The 26,089-nt window shown below is 42.2% G+C and overlaps 1 protein-coding gene across 1 annotated transcript; it reads left to right on the top strand.

Moving 5' to 3' along the window:
• The first annotated feature begins 2,397 nt into the window (after nucleotides 1–2,397).
• On the top strand, nucleotides 2,398–22,774 carry LOC145623994 (protein trichome birefringence-like 10). The gene is made up of 4 exons (XM_081676916.1): nucleotides 2,398–3,194; nucleotides 3,927–4,316; nucleotides 5,183–5,341; nucleotides 21,737–22,774. Exons 1-4 carry the CDS (start codon nucleotides 2,791–2,793, stop codon nucleotides 22,101–22,103), a joined length of 1,320 nt encoding a protein of 439 aa, XP_081533042.1. The 5' UTR covers nucleotides 2,398–2,790; the 3' UTR covers nucleotides 22,104–22,774.
• Nucleotides 22,775–26,089: the final 3,315 nt, after the last annotated feature.

Here is a 26,089-nt window from a genome sequence, read left to right as displayed (position 1 = left end):
GTACCTGCAAAACAAACGAACCGCCGAATGGTTGGTGGTCCGCCTCCGAAGATTAAGTTAGTATAGGGTTCGGAGTAAAACGTGTGAAAATTAAGTTAACTGCTCGGATTCCAAGCTCAGGTGCTGTCTGTTTCTTGAGAACGACAGCTCAGTATTAATTGCAATAATTAATATATCGTTGTCCCAATAAATAAGGGAACTGTCCCTATTTATAGGGTCTTTGGGGAAGTGTGTCTCCCTAGGGTTTGATGACCTAGGGATTAGGGCACGCCGCAAAACAGCGCTTCAAAGTTTGGGCCTTTGAAGGCCGCCATTTCAGAAGCGATATCTGAATGACACGTATCGCTCATCTTGAGAATCCATTCGGGCGTCTCTTAGGGCGACATATGTTGCTCTCTTATTGGTCCACTTCGGATCATCAAATACCCCAAATTAAGGGCAGTATTTACCTGACACGTGTCACCATCTGGAAGGTTCAAGGTGACGCCCCTTCCAGTGACACATGTCAGGCTCTGGTTGGGCCACTTGGCCGGGTATAAAATACCCAAAACAATATGTATATATGTATATATATATGTATATATGTAATATATATAAGCAAGTTTGGTGGAGTTGGTTGGGAACTCACCTTGTGAATTTGAGGTTACAAGTTCAAGTCCTACCAACTACTAAATGCTTGAAAGTGGCAACATATATAAATATTTTTTAATTATCTCCTTAGATGGAAACATTTTTGATTTGTTGTCTTTGTAAAAATGTTGTCTTATGTATCATTTTACCTTGGCTTTCAAAATTGTTGCCTTTGAATAAAAATGTGTTGCCTTATGAATAGACAACAGGGGCATATACTACGCCTCATATGTGTTGTCTTAGCTACAAGGCAACATTTTTTTTGTATTAGACAATGGTTTTGCACTGTTACCTTTGCTTTATTTTATTGTAGTGCATCAACCCCTATAATTCTCTCTTTCTCTCTCTTCCAATGTCTTCCATGGCTGCCCAATTTTAGCGTCAAGCTACCGGAAGCCACACCTCCTCTGCTCTCTGCCGTCAATTCTCCACCGGAGCAACGCAGAAGATGAAGGTGAATATGCGGAGGTCGATAGAGGTGAATATGCGACAAGGATCGATGAGACGAAATCGCCATTTTTAAATTGATGCTGATTGAAACTCGCAGAGGACAGAAGAGTGAGAAATACTTCGGTTGAATAAATTCACTAAAAGTTCAGTGGGTTAATACTTGGGCTGGGTAATGAAACTAAGAGTAGAGTTGTAATGAAATTAATTAAGAGTAGAGTTTTGGATTTTGAGGAATTTCATTTTGTTTATTCAATTTATTTTTTTAATTGTGTTGTGGAGGTTGGAATTGGTAGCTTGGTGGCTACTTTGGCGGTGGAATTGGTGGTTAAGTCAAGGGTTATTAGATCCGGTTAAGGGTTACTAGGTTACTTGGTCAGGGGTTACTAGATCTGGTTAGGGGTCACTAGGTTTGGTCAGGGGTTACTTGCTAGGATGCATGGACACTTCATACAACTGTCGTGTCCGTGTCGGACACCGTGTCAGACACTGACACCTGTGGGACACACGACGACATGTCTCGGACCGTATCCCACTATGATATAATTGTTCAACATTTTTTATTGAGATATTTTAAGTAGAGTAAGATAAATAAGGTAATTGTTAAATAATATGGGTGCCTTCATATTGTTATATGATACTATATAATCTTATGAGAGGACGAAATGACAAATATACGGTCAAATTCTTTTTTAAAAGTATATTTTATGAATATTAACATCCCGTACCCGTGTCCCTTATTTTGGGATAGATGTTTTACCGCATCCGTTTCGTACTCTTATCCGTGTCCGTACCCGTTCTTGTGCAACCTAGGTTACTTGGTCAAGGGTTACTAGATTCGGTCAGGGATTACTTAATCGGTTAGAGGTTACTAGGTCCGGTCATGGGTTACTAGCTAGGTTCAATCATAAGTTACTAGGTCATCAGGGGTTACTTGGTCGAAAGGATTACTTGGAAAGGGGTTACTAGGTCGGAGGGGTTACATTAATGTTAGCTGGCCACACACAAAAAACATTTTTCTCCCAATTATATCAAACACGATTCATTTGTCCTTGGACATATATTTTATATCAAAAAAATTATTATGAATATGATTATTGTAGGAAACTTCATTTCATTTTATTATTAATCATGTCATAATCTGCCGTAATAATATTATATTATTTCCCTAATCTCTTCCCTACTTCCAAGCTGTCCCCACTTCCCAAACTTCTCTCACCGTCAAGACCACGACTTCTATTTCTAATTAATTAATTACAATATTTTATACTTGTATTACTTAATTAAATAAATAATCCTTCTTTCATCACATTATATTCATCACTTCGTTAATGCTTTGAATGCATTGCCTCCCCTTTTCTCTCTCCTCAATACTTTTGGACTCTTGTCCATTTTATCATTACTTCTTCTAACACCCATTTTGTCTGCTTTAATTTTTGCTTCGTTGGAGCATTTAATCACTCACAAAAAGCTTCAATTTTTACTTTTTAAACACCCATTTTTAGTATTTATGTACCCATTTTAAAAATTTATACCCATTTAAATTTTTTTTTTTTTTTTTTAAAACTGAAAATTAGTCATGAATTCAAAATTTTGAAATTTTCTAAGAAATTTTAGTGATACCCAATATTGGTACAATTATACCCTTTACAAAAATTTGCAAGTTTTTGTTTTTTTATACTCATAATTTTGCACAAAAATTAAGGAAGAGCCATGAATCAGCTTGATTTTTTCAAGAAATTCAATAGGTTAAACCCACTAGAACTTTCATTAACAATTCTGGGGTTTTTGGTGTTAACTTTGTGTTTATTTTGTTCAATGTTTTACTTTGATAATAGTATTGGAAATGGTGGAAATGGGATTAGATCACGTGCTGCAGTCACGTGGTGGTATGGGTATAATCTCAGTAGTAATGGGGATTTTGGATTTGTTGAGAAAAGTAGAGAAAAAGATTGTGATTATTTTGATGGAAAATGGGTTTGGGATGAGAGTTATCCTCTTTATAATTCCACAGATTGTTTGTTTGTTGATGGAGGTTTCAAGTGTTCTGAAAATGGCAGACCTGATAATTTCTATACTAAATGGAGATGGCAACCCAACAAATGCAATATGCCCAGGTAGATTTTTTTTTTGTTATGATTTGACATATTATAATTATATTCGCAGTTGGATATCAGTTAGTTTAGTTGGTAAAGTCTCGGGTTGTATTCAAGACCTGTTATCGAATCCCGTCTAAATTACTGGTTTTGTGGCTCTCTTTGTAGGTACATAGCCATACATGAGTGTTCTGTATTTATCATATTACTGAGTACTGTTGTTCATAGCTGGCATTATTGTTACTTATTGGTAAAATTCCATATTTGCTAAAAATGGCAATGATTATGTTATTATAGTTCATTTTTCCATAAATTTCATTTTTTTTTTCTTTTTAATTATATGAATTTGTTCTTAGTGATCATATTGTATAATGGGGTTTATGGCTTTGATGGCTGTTATGTTGGCATGATTATAGTTTGATGTTGAAGACTTGAATACACTACTTAGTATAGAAGGTCAACTCTTTGCTGGATGTACAGAATAATAGAATATGCTTCAAATCTGTCGGTTGTGTCTTATGTGCTTCCCTTTGAGATTAAAATAATAATGGAGAGTAATTAGGGTGCTTTTCTTCCGTATTTGTAGGTGTTATTGGGTACTTCGTATTTGTTTATATAGGTAACATAAATGATCAAGAAGTATATTATAAGGACTGAAATTTCTAGCTATCTGCCTGCTGTTGTATTATGAATGCTACTGAACGTATATTTTTTTTTAACATGTCATGCCTTTTGTTGGTTTGTGCATTACAGATTTGATGCAAAGTTGATGTTAAAAAAACTTAGGAACAAGAGGCTTGCATTTGTTGGTGACTCGATCGGAAGAAATCAATGGGAATCCCTCATGTGTATGCTCTCTTCTGTAGTATCTAATAAGTCTTCAATCTATGAAGTACATGGAAACCCAATAACGAAGCACATGGGAGCTTTGGTGTTTATGTTTCGGGATTATAATTGCACTATTGAATACTATAGAGCTCCATTCTTAGTGGTGCAAGGCAGGCCTCCAGCTGGTTCTCCACCTAATGTGAGGTACACTCTGAAAGTGGATAAGCTGGACTGGAGCTCCGGCAAATGGAAAGATGCTGATGTGTTGATTTTAAACGCTGGACATTGGTGGACTTATGACAAAACAATTAGGAGGTAAATACGTCTGTTTCCTTGTTTGACCGAGTCAATGCTAGTGATCTCTCTTTCAGATAGCTCATAGGGAACAATTAAAAATTTCAGACTGACTTGGGATAGCTTATTGGATTTTATAATGAATTGCTATTTGTAATCTGTTACTATCAATTTGCTACTTAAGAAAAGAACAAACGATAACTCTCATGACTCAGCCCTTAATGAGTTATCACACTATTAAAATCCCACTTATTGTTGGATATTTAGGCTGTCTCATCCATGGAATTTTTTTGGTAATTACTTTAGTTTAATCGCCAGACTGTTTTAGATCTTGTACATTTGGTTACTAGGCAGTTGTTTAATTTCTTGATTGTGTATCCTGGACGTTGACCGGTTTTAGCATCCATGAGACCATGACTTTCATAGGTCTGATGAATGACTGTCTGAGGATGTAGTAGGCTTTGGTTCCTCCCTCGCCTCAAGCAACCTGTGTAAATATCTAGTCTGACAGACTTGTGATAAATTTGTAATTTTGTACCATGTAAAATTTGAGTTTTAACATTATTGTTTCACAGGCTTATGAAATCTAATATATTGACATATTGTTATTCCAGTGTTTTGATCTATGCAAAGCAACTGATTGTATATTTGTCTTTTAACAAAATTCATGTCCTTAGATTTCTTCTTATCTCCCTGCCTTGACCCCTTTTAATTGGCCACATCTTCTTTCCCAGACCCTATTTTACTTTTGGAGAGATTAAAGTTCTTAGGATTAGGCTCTTTTGTTATCTTTGCTTAAGTTTGTGAATGTTATTATCTTATTTAGATGCTTTCTATGTGTATTGTTCGCTTTATAACCTGCTAAAATCTGTTTCATTACTCTTCAGCGGTTGTTACTTCGAAGAAGGAAATACTGTAAAGATGAATATGACTGTTGAAACTGCTTTTAGACGGTCAGTGGACACTCTTTTTGGATGGATAGATAGTGAAGTAGACATTAACAAGACAAGCGTTTTCTTTCGATCCTATGCTCCTGTGCACTTCAGGTTTGATTTTTCTTAAATCTTGTTCCTTTTCACTTCATTTTGAATAGTTTATGTGATGTTTTGAAGGGATTGATGTCGACTAATGTACATCATGTTTAGGAGTAATTAATATATTTGTTTAATTTTGGAAGGGATTGATAGATTTGTCAAATTACATGTTCTCTTGGGGTACTTTTAAAGAAAATTTCTTTATTACTGTAGACGATGTGAGCTAGTAAGTGCAAATGTAGAGAAACAATAATGTGTCTGAATTTACTTGTCTTCAGGGGCCAAAGAAATTTGAACATTAAAGTACCCCTGGCCCCTAACCTACCCTAGCGTAGAATCTCTTTGGAAGCATCAGGGTATGTTATGTTCCTTTTTTTTCAATATCTGGTCATTGGGCAGCATCTTTTAATATATTAGCAACTTCTGTTTTCATCTCTTAATTCATATTGTACAACTCATTAATTTCATAGTAGAGTATGTGAATGTTGTCAAACTATATGGATGGCATCTAACCATTATATCTCTAATAATGTTGTACATTTGGAAAGCTTTGTAAGTTGGTTTCTAGCTTGAGCTAGCCTATAAATGCATTAAGCATGCTTAGGACATATATAATATGCCAAGAATGAAAGAACGTGTAGTTAGATAAAGATATTATCATGGATGAATAGTTTGAATTGTCCTAAGATTCTAAAGCTAGTTCATTAGTTTATCTGATGATATTCTTCTGTTGAATAAGCTATTGTTACTTTGCTTACTACTGTAGTTCACCATAACATACATAGTGGCCCTGTTAGTTTGTTTGTTTTCATTTTATTTATTTTTTAATACCAAAAAGCTTGTGTTGAACATAACTTTCTCTTCTATCCAATTCCTCAATTCTATTTGCTAGAGAAAATTGGCAGTCAGAAATTGGTCAGATTGATGTGTGAACTATCAGCATTCATGAGGTCTCGAATTTCATAGTTCTAGACAACTATATTGACAAACATAGCTGTTGTGGCCGTGATCATAGTAATGGTTCTGTATAATGGATGCATTCTTTCATATATATTGCCCATTAATTTTTAGCTAAATGCCCTGCTGCTGGGGTTAGATTTTGTGTGTGTGTTTGGGAAGAGAATCAGATTTGCATTACTTTTAGGGACTGAAACTATTTAGAATTCTTCCTTGCAATGAATATAGGTTTTGCTCTTTTGTCAATTCTGTTTTCAAAAAAGCAAAATTAAGGTCAACGAGTACAGATTATTTCTGATAATGGCTAACAAAATAATACTCCATAGAAGCTCAGGGTTTCATGGTCAACATAATATAGCTGGTATGTCAGTTTTATAAAGATGGATACCAGAAATTAAATGCTAACTATTGCTGACCAACATATCCCTATGCAATTTCTGGCATCATATATGATCTCATGTGAGACATGCTCCTCCAAATTTTAGTTGTGAAGTACTTGAATCCCTGACTTTTGTATTATATCTGTAGAGATATTTATATTGGGGTGGAAAATAGGGAGAGACACTGCAAGTTTCTCTGTATTGTGTGGGAAATTACATCTCTGGAGAAAAAGAAAGTGAGGGAGCAGGGAAAAAAGCAAAGAGTAGGAATGATAGTTGCTGTGTTTTAGAATACTTCTCGTCGATCTCTGCTTTAACTAATTTTAAGGCTTAGTTGGTTGACCAAAAATAGAAAGGTGTTATTCATATTAATTTTGTTAACTATAAGAAGAGAGGTTGAAATTAGTTTTATTTGTTTTTAAGAAAATATTATATTAATTTCGAGTTAAAAAAAAAAGAGGCCAAGTTGTCCTCTAAATAGAATTAAACTTACATATCAATCCACGTTAAGTATAGTGGTTACTCAATACTTTTATCAATTTATCATAGCCATACGTGTACCCAAATGGAATTTCTACTTTTTTTTTTTTTTTTTTTTTTGGACTCACAACGGGTTAGATTTTATTAATCTTGCATGATTAGCATGTTGATTACCAATTATTGGCATTAAAAGAAGTCAGTGCAGAGGTCTTAGACTAAGACTTGGTTGAAATGAGTAAACGAAGAGATGAAAGCATTGGATCCTTCCAATCTAATTGCATTGCAAAGTAGTGTGTAGAGGTGATTAAATTAAAATATTCCTTTTTCACTCTGTGCATTGTAGTAATCAACTATTCATTGAAACACGTTGAGAGGGGTTTGGGAGGTTCAAAAGTTTGCTTCCTTGCCCTAAATAGTTATAGGATAGGAAAAATTAGAAATAATAATCCCAACTTTCATCAATTTTGGTAGAATAATCCTAACTTTGAATTATACTGGAATAATCCGAACTTTAGGGGGTCTTCTTTTTCTTCAATCCCAAATACCGGATACTTGGTTGAATCAGTTTTTTTTTTTATTTTTTTATTTTTTTATTTTAAAAAGGACACGTGTCACGAGTTAACCGGTTAAAAAAACAAAAATTTTTTTTTTTTAAAAAAAAACCAGCCAAACCCAGAACCCGGCCACCCAAAACCATGCTGATGGTGGCTGCTGCTACTACTCCCCATCTGTCGGTTTCTCCGCTCCCACAACGCCAGATTCCCCCCTCCCCTAACGACGGTGATGCGACCCACCTTCCTCTGTACTCCTTTTCTGTCCACAACCACCACTCGAAACTCCTTTTTCAGCCACCACCATCACTCGAAACTCCTTTTAAAACTCTCCCCAACTCCCTAAAATCCCTAAACATCCTTCCCCCACTATCGAAAACCCTAGCCGTAGGGTTTCGAGGTAGAGGAGGTGTTTTTGGGGTTTTACGGGAGTGAGAAAAGGGGTTTTTGTGGTGGTTGCAATAGGGGGGATTGGAGGGGATTTCGGGGAAGGGGGAAAGCGATGGTCCGGCATGGGAAGACCGGCGGTCGGCAGGGAGAGGCGGCGAAATGGCAGTGGTGGTGGGTGGGACAGTGGGGGAGGGGAGGTTGGCTGGGTTTTTATGATTTTTTGGTTTTTTTTTTTTTTTTTTTTTTTTTTTGGTTTTTGATTTTTTTTTAAAATTTGTTTTTGACATGTGTGAAGTGAACTTATATAGTAGGTCATTGACTTTTGTTGACAAATTAGGAATTGAAGAAAAAGAAGACTCACAAAGTTCGAATTATTCCGGTATAATCCAAAGTTGGGATTATTCTACAAAAATTGATGGAAGTCGGGATTATATTACCAAATTTGATGAAAGTTGGGATTATTATTTCTAATTTTTCCTATAGGATATTGGTTAAGCTAAAGTGTTTAGGGTAATTTTACCCTGCCGCGTGGCCCAATCAGAAGGTGACACGTGTCAGCCCCAGATTGGTCTAAAATGGACCAATCCCTGCTTGACACGTGTCATTCCAGAAATCAAGGGAAAAGGCGGCCTTCAGGCCCAAATCCCGAGAATGCCGAAAAACGGCGCAGCCCACCAATGATTAGGGTTCAGTGACCTAATCAGGGGCACAATTCCCAAAGACCCTATAAATAGGGAGATATCCCTCATTTTGAGGGCAGGTTTTACCATTAAAGATACCTGCATTCTCTTACATCAGAGAAACACCTGAGCTTGGAATCCGAGCAGATACCCACCTAAATTTCCGTACTCTTTATTCCTTTTCAAGTCACTAACTTGATCGTCGGAGGCGGAGCTCCAACCACCCGCAGTCTCCGTTATTTTGCAGGTGCAGCTCAAGCCGGATCAGTCTTCGTGACGTAACTCTCCCGAGGGACAAAAACACCCAAAACATTTGGCGCCGTCTGTGGGGAGAGTACCTCGAAGATGATTCAAGAGTCTGTACCACCCCCTAACCGTCTGGGCGAAGACCCGGAAGTCTTTACAGACCATGAGGAGGATGAGGATCTTCAGGTCGAAACCTCCACAGCCGAAGACGGCTCTCTCAGAGTCAAGCGCATCCGACCCAGAGAGACTCTGGAGCGGGGCGCCTCCCAGGCGGGTCCGAGCAGACCTACTGGGCAGCCGGAAGGGGCAACCCAAACGGCAGCTGGATCAGCCCCTGTCACCCGAGACGAACTCATAAAGTTCATGACGAGTTTCAAGGGTGAAATTACAGAGCTGATCACCAAAAGCCGGGCTGGCCCAAGTAAAGGTCAGTCGGCGAAGAAGACTCCTCCAGAGAAGGGGAAGTCAGTCAGAAACCGGCAGCCCACTCCTCACCCAAAGGAGAAGGCAGCCGGGACCATTGATTGGTCGAAAATTCTCCTTCCTGGGGAACACCAATAACCCTCGCCGGCCTCATCAGCCGGTGAGAAGTAAAAAATCAACTCTCGATGCCCGGGAGATCATCAACCAGAAGAGAAATCAATCGCTGTCTGAGTCGGCTTCAACGTCGAACTTTCCAGACAGCTTCAACGATATTTCTGCAGGGAGTGCACCCTCCTTGCATGAGAGTCAGACAGGCGGTAATACCGTCCATTCTGGCCCTCATATGATTGGAAATGTACCGTATGTGCCTACTCAGGCTTACGGACAGTATCCTCCTCACTTCATGCAGCCGACCTTCTTTGGGGGTCAGGCGGCATATCCAAATGTCCAGCCACTGGACTAGCAGCTCCGTCTGCTGCGCCTGGGTGAACAACCTTCTGCGTTCACTCGGGAGATAACCGAGGCGGCTCAGCCGGCCAAGGTTAAGAACGTGTTGGTTGGTACCTATGATGGTACCACCAATCCAGAAGACCACCTCATGGCTTAGACCAACCTCATGTACCTGCAGGGGTTGGATGATGCCACTTGGTGTCGGTGTTTCCCGGCTACATTGACGGGCATTGCCCAACAATGGTTTGGCAATTTGCCGGCCGGGTCCATCGATAGCTTCAGGAAGCTCGCCTTCCTGTTTGCTTCCAACTTCTCAATGAACATCCCTGCTAAGAAAACAAGCCTTGATTTGAGCACTGTTAAGCTGGGAGAGAGAGAAGGGCTGCGCTCATATGTCAGGCGGTTCAATCTAATAAGAATTCAGATTCAAGGACTGTCTGACGAGGTAGCTTTTACAGACTTTTTCAAGGGTCTGAGAGACGGGTCGACTTTTAAGTTCGACCTCGTCAGAAAAGGGGCTTTCACCCTACAGGCGGCCCTGAGGGAGGCGGAAAGCTACATTCAAGCTACCGACCTCTGCTCGCCTGGTAGCCAGTCGGACTCTAAGAAGTCCGACAAGCAGAAAGACAACCGGCCTGCTCAGCCGGCCAAAAACAAAGAAGAGAGCAAGAAAAGAAAAGAAGTCTGGGCGGTTATTGACTCTGACCAGCCGTCCCAGAAGAAAAAGAAAGAGTTTAAACCGTACGTCTCCAAGTACGAGTTTAACAAAGACTGCAACTCCATCCTCATGGAGGTGAAGGACCGGCTGTCCATTGAGAAGCCGAATCCTATGAAGAGTTCTGTCTAGTCACGGAACAAAAATAAATTTTGTCAGTTCCATGAGGAAGTTGGCCATGACACCAACGACTGCTTTAGTCTTCAGCGGGCGTTGGACCGTCTGGCTGACAAAGGGCTGCTAAAGTCCTACATTTCTAAGTCCCCAGCCGGGGCAAAAATGAAAAACAAGGGTCAGTCCTCCAAGACTACCCCCCAACCTGCTAGTAGTTCGGATACCGACAAGGAGTCGGTCTACACTATAGCAGGCGGGTTCTCATGTGGTGGCCCTACCATCCGGGGTACCAAGAGCCATCTTCGAAAGATGGATAAAGATGATGATGGGCAGGCGGAAGCCAGCTCCTCCTTCCCAGACGTCTTGATCACTGAGAAGGACAGGGGCAGCATTCGCCGCCCGCATGATGACCCGGTGGTCATTGAATGTAAGGTTGCCAACCAGCTGGTTGGACGGATCTTTATTGACACCGGCAGCTCATCAGACATCATCAACCTCCGGTGTCTGCAAAAGCTGAAATACAATGTCAGCAGCATGCATTCGGTCACCCACCCCTTGGTTGGTTTTGGGGGTGGGATGGTCTACCCAGCCGGGAGAATCGACTTACCCATCCGACTGGGAGAGAAAGGCCAGGGACGACATATTGTCGTCAGATTCTTGGTCGTTGAAGAGTTGACCGCCTACAACATCATCCTTGGCAGGCCAACCCTCAACGTAGCCAAGGCAGTAATCATCCCGTCCCTCATGCTCATCAAGTATGAGAGGGATGATGGCTCCGTTGGTTCCTTGAATGGGGATCAGAAGACGGCCCGAGAGTGCTATCTCTCAGCCGTCCGAGATACTGTGGCCCCAGGCGGTGAGGAACCAATAGACCTTGACAATGTCAAGGATGCCGACCCAGCTCCCGCCCCACCAGCAGCCGGGAAGAAAAGAAAGGCACCTCTGCTGGTGGAGGTGAAGAAAGAGAAAAAATAGCAATCACTGACCGTTGGGTCAAATGAGCTCCGTCCCCAACCGGCTGGCGAAAGCATTGATCTCGTTCTGGATGACAGCCGTCCAGAACGTACTGTTAAGGTTGGGACGGCTGCTCATGCTACCTTGGGTGCAAGCTTGCACCTTCTGCTGAAGGAATTCAAAGACATTTTTGCCTTTGAAGTGGAAGAGATGCCAGGCGTCAGCTCGGATCTTGCTGTCCACAAACTCGCCGTGGACCCCAAAAAGAAGCCCATCCGGCAAAAGCAAAGAAACCACGGCGAGGAAAGAAGTCAGGCGGCAGCTGCCGAAGTCAAAAAGCTGCTAGACGCCAGGTTCATTCGGCCTTGTAATTTCCCCGACTGGGTGGCCAATGTGGTCCTTGTTAAGAAACCGAATGGGACCTGGCGCATGTGTGTTGATTACACAGACCTCAACAAGGCGTGTCCAAAGGACAGTTATCCGCTTCCAAAGATCGACAGTCTGGTCGACTCTACAGCCGGTCACGCCTTGATGAGTTTTATGGATGCCCATTCCGGCTTCCATCAGATACCCCTGTGGAAGAAAGATCAAGAGAAGACGGCTTTCGTCACTCATCAGGGGTTATTCTGTTATACTGTGATGCCGTTTGGCTTGAAAAATGCGCCTGCCACTTTCCAACGGATGATTAATACGGTCTTCATTAATCAGATTGGGAGGAATGTGGAGGCGTACATTGATGACATGATAGTCAAATCCAAGCTACAGACGGATCACCTTGCTGATCTCCGAGAAACATTCACCACCCTCAGGCGGCATAAGGTTATGTTAAATCCTAAGAAATGCGTCTTTGGTGTTGAGTCTGGGAAGTTTCTCGGATTCCTGATTGATCAAAGGGGGATAGAGGCTAACCCCGAAAAGATACAGGCGGTGATTGACATGAAGTCACCCCGCTCTGTCAAGGAAGTTCAGAGACTCACCGGTTGTCTGGCCGCCTTGGGGAGGTTCCTCAGTCGGTCAGGTGACAAGTGCCTCTACTTTTTCCAAGCAATCAGGAAGAAGACCAGATTTGAATGGGGGGATGATGCTGAGGCGGCGCTCCAGAGGTTGAAAGAGCATTTACATTCTCTGCCTAGGTTGGTCAGTCCTTTGCCTAGGGAGACGTTGTACATGTATTTAGCCGTCTCAGACCATGCCCTCAGTGCCGTTCTCCTTGCTGAGCGAGACGGCGTGCAGCTCCCGGTTTACTTCATTAGCCATGTTCTTAAAAATGCTGAACTCCGGTACCCCATGGTTGAAAAATTTGGCCTTGCTTTGTATATGGCATTCAAAAAATTGAAGCCTTACTTTTTGGCACATCCGGTGGTGATCTACACGGACCAGCCACTCAAGCGGCCAATGTCTACCTTGGACTCATCCGGGAGAATGTTGAAATGGGCTATTGAAATGCAGAGCCTTGAAATCACTTATGAACCAAGAAAGGCAGTGAAAGGTCAGGCGTTCGCCGACTTCATTGTTGAAATGACTCGTCCGGTGGCTCCGGATAATCTTGATGAGGTTTGGAAAGTGTACGTAGACGGGAGCTCTACAAAGAACGGCTGTGGTGCAGGCGTAATCTATGAGTCTCCTGAAGGAGACAGATTTGAATATGCACTACGCTTCAAGTTTCAGGCCTCTAACAATGAGGCGGAATATGAAGCCCTGCTGGCCGGCATACGCATGTGTAAGGCGGCAGGGGCCATGAAAATTGACGCCTACTCTGATTCTCAATTGGTCGTTAGCCAGTATGAGGGAAGTTATGAGGCTACCCATCCGGCTATGATCAAATATCTTCAGGCAGTCAAAGAAGAGGCCGGGGCACTTGAGGAATTCCGACTGAATCAGGTGCCTAGGTCTGAAAACAATCAGGCGGACGCATTGTCAAAACTGGCATCTTCCGCCTGCCATGACACGCCTCGGTCTGTCTTTTGGGAAGTCCTGGAAAAGAGAAGTATCTATGAAGATCCCATTGGAGTCCTGGACCGAAGCTCTACCTGGATGGATGGCATCCGGGCTTATCTTTCAGACGGCACCCTTCCTGATTCGCCACAGGAGGCAGCCGTCCTGAAGAAGCGAGCTGCGAGCTTCGAGTTGAGAAACGGAGAGCTCTTTAAGGCGGGGTTTCTTAAGCCCCTGTTGAAGTGTATCACCCCAGAAAAGGGGAGGGAAGTTCTCGAAGACTTGCACTCGGGATTCTGCGCCTCTCACATAGGCGGCAGGTCCCTAGCCGTCAGAGCCAGACGACATTACTTTTGGCCCACTCTTGAGGCAGACGCTAAGGAATTGGTGAAAAAATGTGACAAGTGCCAAAAGTTTGGAAAACTTATTCATCGTCCGGCTACTGATTCGACGGCTATCCACAGCCCAATCCCGTTTGCAAAGTGGGGCATGGACATTCTAGGTCCTTACACGCCTGCTCCAGGCGGAAAGCGCTATATCTTAGTGGTTGTGGATTATTTCACCAAGTGGGTTGAGGCTGAGGCGGTTAAAAACATCAAGACGTCATTTCCTTCATTTGGAAGAATGTTATCACTCGGTACGGGGTACCCATGTCTATGGTGTTTGATAATGGTCCTCAGTTTGAGACGCCTCAGCTAAAAACTTGGTTGGGAGATCAGGGGATCTCAAGTTGGCCAGCCCCAAGCAAACAGCCAGACGACATTACTGTTGGCCGGCCCCAAGCAAACGGCCAAGTTGAAGCTTTCAACAAACTTATCTCAGACGGCATTAAAAAGAAAATAGAAAGAGCCGGTGGCTTATGGGCAGAAGAATTAATCCATGTCCTATGGGCCATCCGGACAACAGCAAAAGGGGCAACCGGTGAAACCCCATTTCTCATGGTTTACGGTGCTGAAGCCGTCTTGCCCATCAAACATTACGAGCCGACTCTCAGAGTCATGCTGTATGATGAAGAGGCAAACTGGGAAGCAATGCGTCTGGCATTGGATTCGCTCCCAGAACGCCGGGGCAATGCCGCCTTGCGTCATGAGATTTACCGTCTGAGAATGACGAGAGCCTACAACAAAAAAGTACACAAGCGTCCTTTGAAAGTTGACGACTTAGTGTTACGAAAAATGGAGGCAACTGGTAGGGCCAATGAGTTAGGAAAGCTAACACCAAATTGGGAAGGCCCCTACCGGATCTATGAAGAAGTAAGGGACGACACCTACCGCCTGGAAACCCTAGACGGCAGGCGCCTGCCTAGAACTTGGAATGTAGACAATCTGAAAAAGTACTACTTCTGAGAATGTAAATTTTTGTAAACAAATGAACTAGTCAATAAAATCAGACTTTGTTTGCAAATTGTGTTATTGTTTGATTCCCCATCCGGGTAATACTCAGGCGGGCTCTCTTTAACCCAACTAGGTTTGATACTTAGTAAAGGCTACGTTAGTTGGACTGCCTGGGTAATACTCAGATCCCTTGTTTATTTAGGTTTGATACTTTGTTTATTCAACCGCCTGATTATCCGCCTGGCAATACCCAGACTAACCTGTTTGTCTAAAAAACTAAGTTCGATACTTAGTGTAAATTCAATACTGATTCGAAACTAAGCACAAAAACGTTTAGTGGCTACACAACCGGTCTCAAACAAGACCAGAGGCTAAAATGGCCGGATGGTTGCTCATTTTATAAAATCGCCTGTCCCAACATGGACAAAGGCGTTCGGCGACACCCCTCCGGGTGCAATCGTCGCAGAGAACGGACTATTTGTCGGTTCTACGTATCCATACAGACGGCAAAAATTGAACGATTAAATTGGTCAACTCATAGCCGTCTGACCAAAATAATCTACGAAGAACGAATAAGTTCCCAGATACCGGATGCCCATGGGCATCAGTCGGTCACCGGCTGAAGTTCTCACTTAGGTTATTTATCCCAAAATTGCACCTCCCCCCAATTGGGGCAAAGGAGTTGTTCAATGGCTATGAAATCTCTACTAAGACGGACATACGCCGTCTGTGTAGTGACCGAAACGCCTGTTGGTGTACGGCTGTGCACTTGGTTTGGGACAATCACTACTGTGATTGATTGACTTACAAACGTATCATGCTCTTTGCAGCATCAGACGTTTTCAAGTCAATCAACCAACTCCACTTGAAACCAATCACACAGCCGTCCAGGGGCAAGGACAGCCAGACTATTGACTAGTTATGCAAGAAATCGCCGCATGCTTTTGATAAGTTAGGCAAAAATTAAAATTTGCAAAAAATAAAAATTCAAATGTAAAATGATCAAAACCGACTCAGTCGGTGCATTTCATAAAAGTCCATCCAACCAAACGGTTGCAATGGATCAAATGTTAACCGGACTCCGTCCGGGAGAAAGAAATTGTTAATTAACCCGGCTCCACAGCCGGTAAATACACAGATACTCGGCACGCAGGCCGGAAAAAGCAAGTCTTGGCATATAGCCGCTGAATAAAAAGAATTAAAAGAAAGCAAAGATTGGCATACTGCCGCTGAGGGGTCACTTCTGGCCTGCAGACGGAGCTTCCTGGTTCTCCTCCTTCTCCTCACCATGTGAGGGAATTTGGTGCACTTCACCAGATCCAGGAAGCTCAGGCGCGGTCGGCTCATTGTTGTTGAGCCAGGCTTCGAAGGAGGCACGCTCTGGCTCGCCTTGCTCTCTCAAGTACACCACGTACTCGGCATAGCTGTGCGCCATTGCCCAGATGCTATAATCTGCGTCTGGGTATAAGGCAGCCCAAACAATCTTCATATGGGCGTCATTGTCAGCATCACTCTCAGCAACAAGGCGGTTTTGCTCCGCCTCCAGGGTTGCTGCGAATTTTTTCTGAGCTTGAGCAGCATCCTTCTCCAGCCTCTCAACCTTGGTCTTCAGTTTGCCAAGGTCCGCCTGAGCCTTTTTGAGCGCCTCATCAGTCTGTTTGGCGCTCTCATCTGCCTTCTTCTGGGCCTCCTCCGCCCCCTTCTTGGCCGCCTCAGCATCCGTTGCCCGCTGGTCGGCCGCCTTCAGATCTAGCTCCAGCTGCTGGATTTTAGACGCCTGTGTCATAATTATTGCTTTAGTTTCAAGTTCATTTACGATAGTCGAGTGGAAAGCAATATTATCAGCGTCTATGGCGGACTTCTTGGCCCTTTTTACCTCTTCCCGTTTGCGGGAATAAGGACGTTTGAGCCCGTCCACCCGCAGCATGGCCTGCAAAAAGCAGGCGGTATAAGTAATGCAGGCGGGATAAAACACTTGGAAAAAATAAAGTTGAGTTGATAAGTTTCTTACCTCAGCCAGAAGGGATAGAATGCGTTCAAGGTTGAACGTCTCTATCCCAGGGATATTGTCCTTATCCCTCTTCCGGACGGCCTCCAGCATGGCCTTGGCATGCTTCTGGAGAACCCCCCGGTTGCTGTAACGGGGTTAACGAGGTCAAGGCACAAGCTTCCGCCTATCTTCTCGTTTCGCCCCGCTATCCGCATCTGCTGCTGATGCTGGCGCCAGGAGTTGATGCAGAGGCGGACTTTTTTATCTTGTTGAGAACGGCCGGGGCCTCTTCCTTAGCCCGTTTGAGATTTTTCTGAAACGATTTCCCAACCTCTCCACCCTACGAAAAATAAACAAGTCAGGGTTAGTATCCGGACAAGATAGTTTTTAAAATAAACTTAAGAAAGGGTCAGGCGCTCAATACCTTGGCCCTGAGCTCGGCCGCAGCTTTCTCCGCAAGCTCTTTGCGGATGGCCGCAGAAGACCGCTTGGGAGTTTTCTCCGTCTGCAGCATGTTTAGTGCTTCTTCTGCAAAAAGAAAGAAATTGGTCAAAATCATAAATCAATTCCGATAGAAAAATACTACAGACGGTATGAACTCAGGTGCATACGTTTATTAAACATGTGCCCTAGCCCGCAGGCGGCTAGGAAACATTCATCCCTGAACCAGGCGCTCTTGGGAATCCAATTCTTAGGGACTTTTATTGTTTCCCCGGTTGACAGAGTTGCGTCTGTGAGGCCGAAAAAGTCTGCCTCGATTATTTTGTCATAGTCTTCCTCTGGGTTCTAGGGAAGAGCGCACTTCCTGCCCAACAAGTCGGGCTTCTTATTGTACAGACGGAATTCATAATTCTCCCTTTGATTGAGGGAGGTTGCCATCTAAAACGAGCGACGCGACGGGGGTAACAAATTATAGCAGCCGTCTGGTTGGGGCTGACATCAGGTAGAACCTGTGCTTCCAGCCATCGAACTTGGAGACCTTGTCCAAGGTCATCATGTATTGCGGCTGTGTGGTTAGAGTATACCACGCCCTCCAGCCGCCTGGGCTTCTGCTGAGGTAATGCATGCTTGCAAAGGCCTCCCAGCCGGGGTTAAGCCCTTGGAACTCGCAGGCGGCAACATACCCCAGAATGTTGGTCCAGGAGTTGGGGGTAAGTTGCCAGACCCCAAGGCCGTAGCCTCTCAAAATTGCCTTCACCGCCTGGTGAAGAGGGAAGCGAAGGCCGGCTTTGAACGCCGCCTTATAACAGCCAAAATAGCTGTTGGCGTTCTCTTGATCATCCCCCCAGGCGATGGTGCCCAGCTCAGGCGGCACCCGGATCTTATACCCGTCTCCTAGCGGGTGCATTTTCTTAAAATTCTCTAAGTTCTCCCTCATTTGGATCCGGTCCTTGGAGGAAACGTGGTGCAAAGGGATCGTCCTTCTCACTCCACTTTTTCCTTTCTTCCTCCTCGCTATCCGGAAGAGGGGGCAAGTCATCGCTGCTCTCAGAGGTAGAGGCGGAGCTGTCACTCTCCGTCTCCCCCTCACTTTGGTCCATGGGGGCAGAGGCGGCCTCGTCGCCGCCTTGGTCACACTCTTCCAAGAAAGAGTCAGCAGGGGTTGAAGGGGCGCGCGGAGGGGATCTCTCCAGAGCCGTCTGGTCTGGTCTCCCTGACCAGACGTTTCTCCCTCAGGCGTTTGGCCGCCTGAGTCTTCGCTTCTGTAATTTGGATCAGTGGCCGTCTGCATTGTCTGAGCCATGGTGTCCTGCACAGACACATAACTGGTCGGAATCCATGGCAAAGGGTGGTCCCAACACCCCGAGCCGGCACTCCCGGTCCTAGACTCAGCCGTCCCTGGTGACCGGCTGGACTCTAACCTAGGCTGTGCCGTGTGTGTTGGTGATGCATCCATTTATTGCAAGAAATATGTACAAGCGGTGAAAAAAGAAAAGAGCTGAGAGAGACAGAGACGGTACCTTTTGATTTGGTATCTGAAAGTAGGCGGGACCGGCTGGGTCGCTGAAGAACAAACTTTCTTGCTCGCGTCTGACTCAAACGGATGACTTCTGCTCTCTCAAAGTTTTTCTCTCTAGAAAATTTTTGTAAACGTACAAAATTATGAGGGTAAAACGGCTATATATAGAGGGTAAATATGGGGGCATTTCCGTAATTTACCCGGAAGGTGAACGGTTATTCTGTAACGGTAAAATTACCGCCAACCGAAGCGTGACATGTGTCACAGATGCCACGTGGCGTGCCACGTCACATCTGTGAGGGGCAAATGTTTAGGGTAATTTTACCCTGCCGCGTGGCCCAATCAGAAGGTGACACGTGTCAGCCCCAGATTGGTCTAAAATGGACCAATCCCTGCTTGACACGTGTCATTCCAGAAATCAAGGGAAAAGGCGGCCTTCAGGCCCAAATCCCGAGAATGCCGAAAAACGGCGCAGCCCACCAATGATTAGGGTTCAGTGACCTAATCAGGGGCACAATTCCCAAAGACCCTATAAATAGGGAGATATCCCTCATTTTGAGGGCAGGTTTTACCATTAAAGATACTTGCATTCTCTTACATCAGAGAAACACCTGAGCTTGGAATCCGAGCAGATACCCACCTAAATTTCCGTACTCTTTATTCCTTTTCAAGTCACTAACTTGATCGTCGGAGGCGGAGCTCCAACCACCCGGAGTCTCCGTTATTTTGCAGGTGCAGCTCAAGCCGGATCAGTCTTCGTGACGTAACTCTCCCGAGGGACAAAAACACCCAAAACATAAAGTATTTAGACAAAGATTAAGAGTCAATAATCATTCTTTCTTCGGTTAAAAAGAAAGAGGGAGGCAGAGAAGAGGATAATAGTGAGTTAATGACTGTTAATCTGATTCTTCATTTTACCTTAAGTACTCGTGTTGGACCCTCGACACTCGGACATGGAAATAACACTTAAACGCTTTATATTAGTTCAGATTTAAGTATATTTTTAAAAAAATATGTGAGTCGGACACTTAGACACATATCCATGTTTAAGTAATATAGGTAGTCACTACTCTCTCCATCCTCATGTAAAAGCCGCATTTGTCTATTGCACATGTTTTAAGAAGGTGAATAGAAAAAGGAAAATTTCATTTTAATAATCCTAACTTTGGTCAATTTACTTTAATATTCCCATCTTTAGGGTGTCTTTCTTCCGTCTCGAAATCGGTAACCTGATGAAAATTTTAATTTTTTTTTTAAAAAAAAATATGTGTTTGTCATGTGTCAACATGTGATTGGTCTAAAAAAAAAAAACTATCAACCACCAATGCCAGTGGCCTCCCCCTTCACCGCCCTACCCCTTCCCCAGCCCCTAACCACCGGAAACAGCCCCTCTCCCTTCCCCAACCCCCCAAAAACATGTGATTGTAGTCATTTTTATTATTTTTCAATTTCTTTTTATTTTTTATTTTTTGGATTAATCACGTGTTGACACATGTCTAGGTCACATGTTATAACATGTTGATGACCTGCGAGGATTGAAGAAAGTAAACGTGTATGGAAGTTGGGAGTATTCTAGAATAATCGTAAGTTGGGATCATTCAAAGTAAATTAACTAAAGTTGGGATTATTAAATTTTCCTAAAAATATAGTGGAGTTTGGTTGATTAAAGGTGAATATAAACATAAGATGGTGGGGTTTGGTAAATTAAAGATAAAAAAAATTAGTGATCTTTGATTGATTAAAAGTGAATAGAGAAATAAATATACGTGAAATGAGACTTTTAATACTCAGGGGAGACACAAGAAGCATTAGTCGATTAGAAACTCTATTTTTTAATCCTTTAATTTTAGTGATAGAATTCACATGCATAAAGGGGTAAATGGACACACACAACATTGAAGCCTAGTTTACAAACAACATAAGATGACTATTATGTGCTTAGATTGAAGAATGTCATTGTCAAGGGCCATGTCCCGGATAAGCTCCTTACTGATCAAGTTTAGCCTAATTTCTCTGAGATACTTGATAGAACCTTAAAATTGTCTAGATTTATCATTGTTTTTTCTTATTTGTTTCATATTTTGCAGTCAGTCTAATTAAAAATCAACATGTCTGCAACACAATGTCCAAAAGTTAATGTTCCTATTATATATGTTTGTGTATCTGTCAGATTGGCTATTTCTTATAGTAGTGTAAATTATGTTTTATTTAATTTTTATCATTTATATCTTAGCTAGTGATAGCAGAGACACCTTTTTTCACGAGGAAAAGTTTCCCTTTCTTAGGCAACAAGGAAAATAGTAATCACTTGCATCATTACCTGCACTTTTATTAAGTACCTGTACTAGCGCTTATATAATTTGCTCATATATTACATTTAGATTGCATTTTAATGTGGTTTCCTTGATTCTTATGTCATACCATGAGATCCATTAGTACCTTCCAGTTTGGCATTATGTCGGTTTACTTCCTTTTTCCAACCTAGAAATAAATTTTGATATTTAAAACCAAGTTCTATGGTGTACATTGCTGTATATTTGATCCTTTTGAACCAAGCACTTTAATTTTAGTTTCACTTATTTCTTCTGCTTCATGTTGCTTGTGTATTTGTTGGGCCCTAACTTATCATTATCTTGGTATCAACTCTATGTTAAGCATTGCATTTGAAAGTTCTCTTGCTCCTTTTTTTTTTGTTATGTCTGGTAAATTGAGTTCGGTGATACTTTGTAGTAAATTTCTTGTCAAAACTAAGGTCTTAAGTATCTTTTAGAGTTTATTATATTTAAAAGCTTTTTACAACCTTTGCAACCAATAAGAGAATTATACTAATGAGATAAATCTCTTACAGTGGCGGTGACTGGAAAACTGGTGGTACTTGTCATTTGGAAACAATGCCCGACTTGACAGCTCCTTACAAGCCTCAATATTGGGGCCATTATAATATTTTGAATGATGCACTGTCAGATTATACTAACAGATCTCATGCGACTAAAGTAAACTTGTTGAATGTGACTTATATGACGTTACAGAGAAGAGATGGCCATTCATCACTTTACTATCTGGGGCCAAAACCAGCTCCCATTCATCGGCAAGATTGTAGTCATTGGTGCTTGCCCGGTGTTCCTGATACATGGAATGAACTTCTGTATGCAGTATTTCTCAAGCAGCAATTACTTAGCTCAAAGAATTCTACAGTAGAAGCTGAGGCTTCGTAGGTGAAAGCCTTCCTGATTTAAGCATTTTTGAGGAATTAATGTTCAGACTTCAGACTCTTGATATCTTAACTTGAAATACACACAATATTTTGTAAAGAAGTCTTCCCTACTTCATACTAACTGGAATGCTGTTGCATATGCGGTCAAGTGATGCATCTCTTATCATCTCTGCTTTGGCTGCTTGATACTTCTTCAGCTGGAGGTTTACTTTGTTTTGGGGTCTGTCGGAAACTTGCTGGTGTTGTCGAGTGATTTGTTTAGGTGGTTTGTAAATTTATACAGTTTGGGATGACCATCAAAAGCCATTCCTTTGCTGATCAAGAGTTCACGACTCAGTTACATATGCGATGTGCCTGTGCGTGTAGATGGGGTTGACAAGTTCTATACTTCATGTGAAAACCAGAATAGAAAATTATTATGCATTTATGCGTAACAGAAGCAAAGAAATGCTGGAGTGGACATCAAATGTAGCATGGAGTTTAGAAGGGAAGTACATAAGAAGTCATAATACAGGTAGCTTGTAATTCTTTTCACAGCATATTGAATTGTAATAATTTTATTTTTTTTCTATTGAGAGAAAGCATATTGAATTACCTTGAATTTGCTGTATTCTAAAATACATGAAAAGCACTTGATAGTGGTCTATTGAAATTTTTGAGATGTGTGAACAACACGGCTGAATCTGTTGATGTACCAATTTTTTTTCACTCTTCTAAGCTGAATGGTGTCCTCTGGTTGATAAGTTGGGCAGAAAACTGTTATCTTCTCTTAGAGCTGTCAATTTGGGTAAACGGGTCGGATTTGGGTCGGGTAAGAGTAGTTCGGGTTAACTCGGGTTGGGTCAATTCGGATTAATTCTATAACCTATGCGGGTCGAGTTTGGGTTGGGTCATGCTTGAGTCGGGTCATACTTCTTATCGGGTTTGGGTCGGGTTACATTCGGGTCGGGTGAATAATAGGTCGAGTTTAATTCGGGTTTTTACGGGTTAAAACGGGTTAGGATAATAATCAGCTCGGATCATTTTCAAGTTGGGTCATTCTCGGGTTCAAGTCGGGTTCGGTTCAAGTCAATAATTTGCGGTTTATAATCAGGTTGGGTCATTTCCAAGTTGGGTTATTCTCGAATTCAAGTCGCGTTATGTACAAGTCAATAATTTGCAGGTTACAATTAGGTCAGGTCATTTCCAAGTCAGGTCATATTCGGGTTCAACTAACTATAAATAGATAATTATCATTTTTATCAAGCTAATTATTTCCTTTGACTATAATATATATGACAATATACTAGGGAACTATAATCTATAATTTAGGAAGATAATTAACTCCTTTGACCATACAACAAATATATACTATATTTAACTCTTAAATTTGAGAATGATGCTCCTTGCTTTTGCTGGCCTGGACTGACTTGGTCTCCCTAGACAAATTGCTTTGATCAACAATAATAAGGTGGTCTAAAGTGCATTTAAGGTGATTTGAAATCGGGGGTCAGGAACAATTTGGGTTAAATTTAGGTCGGGTCAATAACAAGTGTTAATTTCGAGTCGGGTTAGTAATAGATCGGGTTGAATTTTTGGGTCGGGTAAGTAATAGGCCTGGTTTAATTCGGGTTGGGTCAATAACAAGTCGGGTTGAATTTGGGTCAGATCAATAACAACTCGGGTTGATTTCAGGTCGGGTTTGTAACAAGTTGGGTTAAATTCAGGTTGAGTTAGGAACGGGTTGAGTTAAATTCAGGTCAGGTTAGTAACAAGTCAGGTTAAATTCGAGTTTTGACGGGTTAAAACGACTTTGGGTCAATTTCGGTTCAAGTCGGGTTCGTTGCAAGTTAATTAAATTGGCCGTTGTAAAGCGGTAAATCGGTGCAAGTTATAAACCGGTAAATTGGCCGTTTAAAAGCAAATTGGATGGTTCCACACACCCAATTGGAATCCCGGAGGGTATTAGGGACCATGGTAAACATTTCGGCAATTTTTATTTCCGGGCGAAAAAAAGTCAAAAAATTCCAAAATTGAAGGCTAATATCCAAGCTTTTTGAGAAATTTTGGAAGTTTCAGGGCCCGGTGTCAAAAATTCTTGAAATTCTATGGGATACATCTCGGGGTCATAAAATGCCGTTTGGAACCATATATGATCATTATTTGTTGTCATAAATGTTTGTGGTAGGCTTGAATTAATGAAATCGGTGCAAGTTGTAAACCGGTAAATTGGTCGTTTAAAGGCAAATTGGATGGTTCCACCCACCCAATTGGACTCTCGGAGGATATTAGGGAACATGATAAACACTTCGGCAATTTTTATTTCCGGGCGAATGAAACTAAAAAATTTCCAAAATTGAATACTAATATCCACGCTTTTTGAGAAATTTTGGAGGTTTTTTGGCCATGTGTTGAAAAGTCTTGAAATTTTAGGGGATACATCTCGGGGTCATATAATGCTGTTTCGAACCATATATGATCATTATTTGTTGTCAAAAATGTTCGTGGTAGGCTTGAATTAATGAAATCAGTGCAAGTTGTAAACCGGTAAATTGGTCGTTTAAAGGCAAATTGGATGGTTCCACCCACCCAATGGGACTCCGGAATAGTATTAGGGATCATGGTAAACATTTTGGCAATTTTTATTTCTGGGCCGAAAAAAAAGTCAAAAAATTCCAAAATTGAAGGTTATTATCCACGCTTTTTGAGAAATTTTGAAGGTTTCGGCACGGGGTTGAAAATCCTTGAGATTTTAAGGAATACGTCTCGGGGTCATATAATGATGTTTGAAACCGTATACGATCATTATATGTTATCATAAATGTTCGTGGTAGGCTTGAGTTATAGAAATCGGTGCAAGTTATTGTAAATCGGTAAATTTGCCGTTTAAAGGCAAATTGGATGGTTCCACCCACCCAATTGGACTCCTGGAGGGTATTAGTGACCATGGTAAATATTTCGGCAATTTTTATTTCCAAACAAAAAAAAGTCGAAAAATTCCAAAATTGAAGGCTAATATCCACGCTTTTTGAGAAATTTCGAAGGTTTCGAGGCCCGGTGTCAAAAAGCCTCTAAAATTTAAGGGAACATCTCGGAGTCACATAATGCCGCTTGGAATCATATATAATCATTATATGTTTTAATAAATGTTCGTGGTAGGCTTGAGTTAATGAAATCGGTGCAAGTTGTAAACCGGTAAATTGGTCGTTTAAAGGAAAATTAAATGGTTCCATGTTGGGGTTTGGTCAGTCCGACTCACCGCGAAAACAAACCCAAAAACAAGACCGCACTCGCAATAAATAAAACCATAAACATAATTAAATTAATCACAAGATTAAGATAAGCTAATTACCTTTGACGCGTGCTTCGCTCCAAAATGAGCTCTTACTTGAAAGCTTCAAGTCCCGCTCACACGGAGACATCCAACGAAGTCCACCCGCACCAACAAAACCAACAAGATCCAATGTCTTGGGGTTAGCAAGACCCGACCAATAAAACCCGAGTAATTATATTGAGTTCAAAGGTTTTCACTAATTGTGATGCCTTTTTCAACTCTTACTCAAGCATCATTCCCAATGCCCATACTTGGGTATTTATAGGAAATGATGGGAGTATCATTTACTCTCCCATCAATGTGGGATAGTATGATTTTTCCATTTTATTTTAAAGCTAAAATAAAATTAATAATCAAGCTAGTAATAAATCAACAAGTGGCAAGCTCATGTGAGTGGTTAGGTGAGGACCACTTGGAGAAGGGGGGGACCAAACTTGCTCCCCACTCCCTCTCCCATAACCGGCCACCTCACTCCACACACACTCAAGGACCACAAGCCACATGGCACCCACCCTTGGGCACCAAGGCAGCCAAGGTGAGCTGCCATGTGCTGCTGTCCGTGGCAGCCACGCCCAGCAAGCCCAGCACTCCCATGCGGGCTGCCAGGCGCTGCTGGCCAGCAAGCCTAGCATGCTTGTGCGGGCTGCTGCTGGCCTTGTGCCTTGGCCAGCGCT

This window comes from Chenopodium album, chromosome 3 (assembly GCF_948465745.1).
Source record: "Chenopodium album chromosome 3, dcCheAlbu1.1, whole genome shotgun sequence".
In the NCBI taxonomy this organism is placed as follows: domain Eukaryota; kingdom Viridiplantae; phylum Streptophyta; class Magnoliopsida; order Caryophyllales; family Amaranthaceae; genus Chenopodium; species Chenopodium album.
Note: the sequence above shows the minus strand (reverse complement) of the source record. Positions and strands in the feature narration are given on the sequence as shown.